We start from the raw sequence: 8,647 nt of genomic DNA on the forward strand, positions 1-8,647 counted from the left end.
AGCCTGCACTTATAAATGTATGATGACACTGCAACTTTTTTAAGTACCGGTACAGTTAAAAGAAAATTACCACCACTTTCCAATAGATTTCTAAAACTTAAATTAAAATGATACCTAAACACCAACCCATGAAACTAATAAACAATGGCACTGTCCTATCTTTATTAAACACACACACTCAAAGCGCAGGCTGAATAAAAAGTATGTGTGTACCTGTTCTCCATACACTTCTTGGAAGGGTGGGTTATCGAGCTCAGCAATCCTGCAATCCTGAAAGAGGTGAAGAAACACCCAGAACACAGCAAGATCATTACAGCTTGACAAAAATATCACAGTCTACCTAATTTTCTGTTCTGTGAAGAGGTGAGACAAACACTGGACTTTTTGGCAAGAGGAAAAAAAGGTAGACGAGGTTTGAGGAAACAAAGGCATTTGAGCACTGGAGCAGGGACACTTCAATCCAGCTGTGAAGCATGGTGGAGGGAGCACTGGGGCTGCTGTGCTAGATCAGTCCATGGATGCCTCGTAGTCACTGAAGTACAATAAAATCAAAACTATAAGAAGAAATTTTGCAGGTTAATGCAAGTCAGGATGAGCTTAGAAGTGGATCAAGCATCAATTTAAGGATGTAATACAAAGAAAAATATAACATATTACAAAGTTGAAAAAAATCATTAAAAATATATTTAGGTTATCATGAGATAAGTTAATATAATTTTAACTGCATATCTTGCTAAGTCAGCCTTTCTATTCTGAAAACCTTTTATTTCCATACAGTCTTTTCCTCCTTATCTGCAGCAGAAAGAAAAACAAATAAGAAATGTAGTTACAAGAAGACAGTTACTCCCACTGGATATTTACTCCAACTGCCAACTAGATGATCATTATGAAAGGCCTTTTTGTAATGGCCTATATGAATAGAACAAAATAATTACAGCAAGTCAAACCTGTTTCAAAGTAGGTCAATAAATGAGCATCAGCTAATGCTTTAAGACAGCTTTGAAAAATGTGAACGTCTCCTTTTGTATTTTTTCATCAAGGTCTTGATGCATGCTCAATCATCCAGGTAAGGAAATCCCAAAAGGTTTGTCAGTGCTTCTAGTTTCAGTCATTCTGCAAATGTATTGTTTATAAGATTGGGGAAACTTGCAGTCAGCTGAGACGGAAGAAGTCACTCTGATGAGTGATGAAATGTTTCTTTCACTGATGATGATGATCGGAATCAACTTTTTGGGATTTCATAAAGGTCATAAAACAAAGTATTTCTTGATAAATTTAAAGTTTTAAGAGCAGAATAAAGCAAACAAAGCAGCGTATATACAAATCAAACTTATCTATAAAGCCTCATTGAGTGATTGGCTACTGTTAATTAGTTCTTAACTGTACATCCTTTGAAAAACAGTGCCTCGGTATATTAGCTAAATGAAAAGTGTAGGAGGCATTAAATAATCACAAATTGAACAGATAACTAATTAAATCAGTTTACCGTTGCCACACTGGATGATGCTGGGTTACATAAATTTAGAAAAACATGATCATAAAAGATTAAAAATAGCCAGCTTATTGTCACCTAACGGTTCTAAGCAGTGTAGTAATTATCTCTATGCAAGAATTAGTGCAGTACTTCCGTTGACTATAAACTCATCCCACGATTACATTCACACATTCTTTGCATGCCACTCCATTCAGTTTCAGTTGTACCAAACCCAGACATACCAAGCTCGCATTCACAGAAGTCGGTTTCGTCACCTGTTTTCTGACGAAACTTATCCTACAAAAGCAAAACCAATATGTCATGTAATCAGTCTTCATTCGATTCTAACACTCACAGAGGTCATATAAGCCATATAATGACCTCCAGGAAGCTCTGCAGACCTCTAAAAACCATTTTGATTTGCTTATACAACAACAAAAACAACAATACTGTTCATTTCATGTTAAAACATTACCAGCCTGTATCCTGACATTTAACTTGCAATGCGGACAAACTGCAATCTCAACATTTTTTTAGGCCTAGGGAGGAGCTCACTCTCAAGACTACGTTCTCTGAGATCCAGGTGTCATTATGACTTAGACTCAGGAGCTGCGCTAACCACCCAAAAGCTGGGATTTTATGAGCTGGTAAGGGCAGATTGTTGATTTATTCAAACAGATATATTAGAGATCTATTTCTCTAACGTAATAATCAATAACGCTATGACTCCTGTCAGATTCACAGAAATTGTTTACATGTTGCCTAAAAACGTGCTTTCCTCGTGTTGAGTGCTCATGTACTTTTCTTTGTCAAAATTCTTCCTTGTGTTCTTAGTGAGACAGCAGGAAAAACAGAACATTATCAATGATGTCAGGTAATAATACCAACAATCATAAAACTAAAACCCTCTGAGGAGCGAACAAATTCTATATATTAAGAAAAAGCATCTTTCCAGCTCTGTTATAGCTATCCTACCTTCTTTTTATCTCTGTAGATCATGGAAACCCTTGCAGTGCAGAGGATGCCACCTACTGCATGAATGGAGGGACATGTTATAAAATATCTTCCATGGACACACTTTCTTGTGTGTAAGTTTATTGAAATCAATCAGTGTTTTTAATTGTCTTAGAAAAAAAAATCTTAATGTAAAAAAATATGGACACTACCCAACCTGGCAATGTTGTTTGTGAATTTGCAAATATTTGTGCAACGCTATCTGCCTGCAGGTGCAACCCAAACTACAAAGGCAGTAGATGTGAACAGTTCCAGCTCGGAGTCACACAGCCCATTTCAGATGAGGCTGGTTTAATTGCAGCTGTGATTGTCATTACTCTCCTTATCTTGATAGTGCTGGGATTTATTGTCTACTACATACGCAAGTAAGTACATTGTGGTTTTAGGTAAACACTCTCAAAGCATCTGTAAGTAGCACCAGGACGTCTTTGTATTACTGTACATACTTTCTAAGCTTATAACCATTACTTACCACCACACAGGATGCGAAAAGCGAAGGAACAGAGACAACAGAACCACAACCAAGAATACTGGAAGGTACAATCAAGAGCATGATCCTTCCTTCTGATTTGATTTGGTGGTGCATTTGATGGTTTCAGGAACGAATTGTGAGAAGTGTCATTTATCTTGTCATGCTATCTGAGGTTTTGAAAATGACTTTGAAAAAAGCTAAAAAAAATGAGAGTGAAAAACTACTGCACTGACCTTAAAGGGCAAATTGACGAGTGTCACACCACCATTGCTCTGATGTTAAATCACATTTCACCTTGTCAAAACATATTAAAGTGCAGTTTAAGTGTGACTTTTTAAAATTTGTGGCAATTGTGGGATTATAAACTAAGTTTCTGTATGTTATTAGAAAATATTTTGCATTTGTAAATATATTCCATCATTTTTTTTAAATGATTTGAATGTGTGATTTCTGGTGACATGCCATTACACACTCTTATTTACTTGTGAGACGTTAACGCACTAGTAATTCTTCCTCTTCAATGCTTCATTCCAAACCTCTCACATCTAATCACATCTCTTAAAGTATAATTGCTCATTGAGGTGTCCTGGACCAGTCAGTGAGATCTCACTTTACAAAGATGTCAGCACTTTGCAGTTTTTAAAACTTAAAACTGGATCCCACAATTCTGGACACATGCATGAACACACATGCATGTGTGTAGGGGGTCTGTATAATTTGCTTATCCCAAGCTATTCATCGGTGTCCTTAAATCTAACAAAAACAGGGGCACGGGTGATCCCAGGAGTTTTATGAGAATGGTGTCACCAAATTGGCTTCAATTTGCTGCACAGAGGAGGAAATCCAAACTTGTTGGACTGCATTTCCCATAGTTTGTATTTGTTAACAAATTAAAAATAAATAAATAAATAAATAAAAAAAATGTGTGGGCAGAAACAACATTGTAAATGCTGACTGAATGGTTTCACTTTAGAATTCTTGCCAGCATTAGGTCAGGACTGACACTGTGGCTGTTGATATTGGTATTTTAAAAATGCTACAGTGAAACCATTAGAGAGCAAAAAATATGTAGTCAGTGTCCCCCCCCCTCTTTAAGGAAATATCTGTATATAGACAGCCCTAAAAGGAAGAAAATACGCAAAGCTGATTTAAATAAATTGTGAGTGAAATGTTTTTTACTTAAAAGTAGTAATTTATTTAAAAAAAATGTTCTGGATTGACGTGTTACGTTTTAAAGAGAATTGAACTGCCTTCTATATAAATCCAAGAAACTTGTATCAGAGTCTGTTTTGGGGGGAGGCGGGGACTGCTTCCGTCTAGTGGCAGAATGTCTTCCTTACTTTAATGCTGTAATTGAGAAAATGCTTAATGTAAATAAACTCAAAACATTTATATAAATGGATACTTAAGACTAATTTTATTTCCTTAAAGTTCAGACACATTGAAAAGCTCTATCAAAATGACACAAGATCACAAAGTTTTCTTGCAGGTAAACTCACACACCTGTGTAAACAGTTCTACTTCCTTCTGGCATTATCAAACTCCTTCGCAATTTTCAGTGCAGTGTTGTTGAGTCCCACGGACTGCATGTTAGCAATGATGGTGACCACCACCCCCTGTGGGAGGATCGGGGTCTGTCCTTGGCACTGGTCAATCTCTTCGCTGGGTAACACCAGGAGGACACTGCTAGCGCCCACAGCACTTCCTGTGTGTGATACATAGTGTCTGCGCTTCCTGCACTGGCCATATTTTTGCACCTTCTCCACTACCAACCAGCCTTGAGCATACAGTCCGTCCTTATCCCAGCTGGCTTCAGTCCCATCAACTGGTGCCCAAAGCTCTATCGCTGTTTTGGGTTTGAGAAATCCAGGAAGCAAGCCGTTAGTATCCTGCAAGTGAGCCACCTGGTAGCTGTAAAGCAGAGCATTTCCAAAGAGCAGCAGGTTTCCCACAGTGGAAAGAAAACCACCTCCTGCCCACTTGTAGGAGTTGTCTACGTACGGGCAATTCACAACACGTCCGTGCTTGTTGTGATGATAAAACCTGTGGAATCGCATAGACAGGTAGTACAAACTCACTGCTATACCTCATCAAAAAAAACAAACAAACAAGCATGAGCATCATGTTTTTAAGGCAATTTGGACATAACTTGAGACTGGAGATTATACACTACCTAGAGCGGTTGTAAATAATAGGGTCATTCTCATCGGGCACTGTATTGAGCATTCCCAGCTCGCGGAACATATCCATCATGACGTCCAGGAATCGCCGACCAGCAGCCCGCTCCACAACAGCACTAAGCAGCGTGAAGGCATGAGTGGAGTACAGAAAGGTTGTGCCTGCATGCATGGAGTAAAACATACATCTCATCAAGATGTTAGCATTGTAACTGTGAATACAGAGAAACAACGAAATAAAGTTTGAGCTTTACCAGGTTTGAAAATGAGGGGGTCATTCTTAAAAAGGTCCAAAGACTGAATGACACTTTCAAAGTTGTCCTTTAAGTAGTACTCCTCGTGCTCAAACTCTTTTTTCTTCTTGGTGTTCTGATCTGTTGCGGCTTTGTTGTCTTTGCTTTCAGATGAGCTCTTTTCATTCTCTTTTTCTTTAACCGGGGGCTTTAAAAGTCGCTTGGCTTTCTCTTTGTCCTCCTTCACTTTCTTTGCATCTTTCTCATAATGCCGAATGCCACTCAGGTGGGACAGAAGCATACGTGAGGTTATTGTGACCTTAAAAACAATACAAACCAAACAAATAGATAAAATGCTAGAAGAACGAGATACTGCATGTCATTTTTTTTTTGCAGTATTTGAAATTGCTTACGTCTTGCCCATCAAACTGTTTTTGGGGAAACTGTGGGACATATTTCTGGACTGGGGCATCAAGATCTAGTTTCCCCTCCTCGCACAGTCGTGCAGCAGCTGCAGAGGTGAGGGGCTTACTGATGCTGGCGATTCTCATCACCGTTTCTGGCGTGCATGGGACACGATTCTCCAAATCAGCATAACCAATTCCTAAATTAGATAAAGTGTTTTAAAAAGTCATAAGAATGGCAATGCATTTTTAGGGAAATATACCGGTGTTTACAGATGACTCATTAACCTAATAAATTATATATTTTAAAACATTCTGCAGTAAGGAAACTGAACACAGACCCTTTAAATGTATCTTTTTTTAGCACTGCAACAAAGCACAATTTAAATACAATCTATGATAAATATGCAGAAATACTAATACAAGCAGATACCAGTGGGCTACCTCCAGTTGAGTCAAAAGCAGCTACATGCTTTGACCTAAAATGTCTGTTTTGAGCCACTCAGAGCCTGCCAACAGTGACAATAGCAACAATAACAAATTTTAGGACTTGCTGCCATTCTTGTACAACAACTGTTAACCTTTTTAACCTTTAGCCAGTGTTACATTACTGTTAAAACATTTGTAACAGTGTCTATTTTTACATATTTAAAGTGCACTCCATGATTCAGTAGCTTGTAGTATCACCTTTAGTTGGTCTGTCACATTATTCTGGAGGAATTCGGACCCACACTTTATTAAAACTTTGCTTCAGTTCATTGATGTTTGTGGGGATTAATTTATCTACTACTCTCCTAAGGTCCTGCCACAGCATTTTAGTCATACTCAGGTATGGACTTTGACTGATTTGTTCAGCCATTCTGTTGTAGATTTGCCGCTGTGGTTGGGATCATTGTCCTATCACATGACTCAGTTTGCCCCAAGCTTTAGCTGTCAGACAGATGGACTCACATTTGACTTTGGTATATAGAGGAGCTCATGGCTGAATCAGTGCCTGCAAGGTGCCCAAGTCCTGTGCCTTGATAGCTGGTATGGGGCGTTTGTGTTGATATGCTGTTTGTTTTTTGCCAAACATCTCCATGTTGGTCTGATCTGTATAAAGGACATAGTTCCACATGCCATGTTTTTGTTTGTTTGTTTTTTTAGAGAGAAGAGGCTCCTGAAACCCTGTCCAAACAAGATATATTTGCTTATTTTTTTCTAATTATACTGACATGAACTTTAACATTTAACATGCTAACTGAAGCCTATAGGGCTCACACTACTCACACTTGCTGATAATCAGTGAGTGTGCATTTGCATTTGACTAGCACCACCTAGCTGTGAGTTATCCATGTAATTCAAATGGAAGCAGTAAGGCTGTATTTAGTTTTTCAGAACCCTGTAAAAAAAAATCCAGCGCTCAAGGGGTTAATAATAATGGTTTCCACTGACCATTATTACACAATTTTGTTCTCAACAAATTACACAGTGTATGGTAGGATATATTTTAAGACTTACCATTTCATTCATCAACATCCGATGTGTGCGCGCTCCCTTATTTATTTAATTTATATTTTAAAGCAAAAGTGTACACACCGGAGGTACCGAAATGAGCCCTAGTTTGTTCTCAGAATCGTATGGGAGAAGGTTATTTTCTTTTCTATAATAGCAGTCGTTATTTCAGCTGTTTTTCTGTGCGGTCACGTCATGTTTGTGTTGGATTAGCTGTTTTTGAATCACACTTTGAGCAAAACTTTTGTAAACTCCCTACACTAAAAATGTGGGACACTGTGCATGTGGGAATTATGGGATGGGATGAAAATAGTGCGATGCATGGTCACCAACCTTCACACCAGACCTCAGCCCCATCCACAGAGACGCCAACTACCACTCCCGGAGCACCGACCTCATCCTGCCAACACACAAACAACACCGAGTTGCTACAGGTGGGCTTCGGGTTAATAAGACAGCGCAAAGGGACACTAGTCAATCAATTACAAAGCAAGTTATAAGCCTACCTCTGTGCCTACCTTTATCCGCTCCACAAGGTCTCTGCTAACTTTTATAGCATCTTTGTATCGATCCGTCTTCTCTGCTCTCGTAACTTTAACATCGCAGAAACTGCTGGCACCGTCGCTGCTGTATTTCAGCCCGACAGCTAAAGCGATCCCCACTCCAACCCCATACATCCAAATCGTGGACTTTAACCGGTATTTACGAAAGGCTGGTCCTCCCACATATCGCCTTTGTTGCTGAATAAAAATACTATCTGACTTCTGCTGCTGCCTGGCTCGCGCTCCTGCACGCGGGGTCGTCACAGGCGACTCGCGTGCTGCTAACATGCTGCATTTGGTACAAAAAGTACTTTGCCTGGACAAAAACAAACGCAACATCGTGAGAAAGCACTCCTTCTTTGTCGGCGACAAGTGGCTCCAGTCAATGATCTGCTCACCGTTACCAACAGCTCGTTTACTTCCTGTACGCGTCCTCGTTCGGAACGCCTCGAACAAGACCAAATAAATCAAATCATGATTCAAAGAACGTTGATCGAGGGGAATAGGGCAGGGTTTGTAGCTAGAGGTGAGACCAATGACTTTTATACAGTCATTGGGTGAGACCAGGGAACATAAAACCTTGTCCTTGAACAATATCAGCATTTATTGACGTGTGTACTGTGTATGTTGGCCTACTCAGTGCTAACAATACTACAACAAATCACACAAAGACAAGCACACAGCAGCAGGGATATTCATTTAGAGAAATAAATGCTAAAAACACAGTTTATTCTGTAGATTAACTTTACTAATAATGACACAAACAATCAAATAAATAAGTAAAAGTAAAAAACCTGGCTTTCAGACGAGAAAGTGCTGTACATAGGTTGTTGTAAC

The 8,647-nt window shown here is 39.1% G+C and overlaps 2 protein-coding genes across 4 annotated transcripts; one reads left to right on the forward strand and one right to left on the reverse strand.

Moving 5' to 3' along the window:
* The first annotated feature begins 2,064 nt into the window (after nucleotides 1-2,064).
* On the forward strand, nucleotides 2,065-3,170 carry nrg4 (neuregulin 4). Its single transcript, XM_085461832.1, has 5 exons — nucleotides 2,065-2,121; nucleotides 2,309-2,348; nucleotides 2,469-2,562; nucleotides 2,701-2,853; nucleotides 2,971-3,170. The coding sequence occupies exons 2-5, from the start codon at nucleotides 2,339-2,341 to the stop codon at nucleotides 3,041-3,043; spliced, it is 330 nt and encodes a 109-aa protein (XP_085317958.1). The 5' UTR covers nucleotides 2,065-2,121; nucleotides 2,309-2,338; the 3' UTR covers nucleotides 3,044-3,170.
* Nucleotides 3,171-4,161: 991 nt separating this feature from the next.
* On the reverse strand, nucleotides 4,162-8,284 carry lactb (lactamase, beta). 3 transcript variants are annotated; one of them, XM_085461830.1, is made up of 7 exons: nucleotides 7,775-8,284; nucleotides 7,602-7,668; nucleotides 5,784-5,974; nucleotides 5,392-5,689; nucleotides 5,134-5,299; nucleotides 4,464-5,003; nucleotides 4,162-4,307 (listed from the first exon to the last, which is right to left on the reverse strand). In XM_085461830.1, the coding sequence occupies exons 1-6, from the start codon at nucleotides 8,147-8,149 to the stop codon at nucleotides 4,478-4,480; spliced, it is 1,623 nt and encodes a 540-aa protein (XP_085317956.1). In that variant the 5' UTR covers nucleotides 8,150-8,284; the 3' UTR covers nucleotides 4,162-4,307; nucleotides 4,464-4,477. The 3 variants fall into 3 exon arrangements, with proteins under 3 accessions (XP_085317956.1, XP_085317955.1, XP_085317957.1); XM_085461829.1 differs by having other exon boundaries at nucleotides 4,162-5,003; nucleotides 7,775-8,283; XM_085461831.1 differs by having other exon boundaries at nucleotides 4,162-5,003; nucleotides 7,787-8,282.
* Nucleotides 8,285-8,647: the final 363 nt, after the last annotated feature.

The sequence above is a fragment of the Copadichromis virginalis genome, linkage group LG7 (assembly GCF_057382275.1).
Source record: "Copadichromis virginalis isolate Kocher_CV1m ecotype Utaka linkage group LG7, C_Virginalis_male_GT1.1, whole genome shotgun sequence".
NCBI lineage: Eukaryota > Metazoa > Chordata > Actinopteri > Cichliformes > Cichlidae > Copadichromis > Copadichromis virginalis.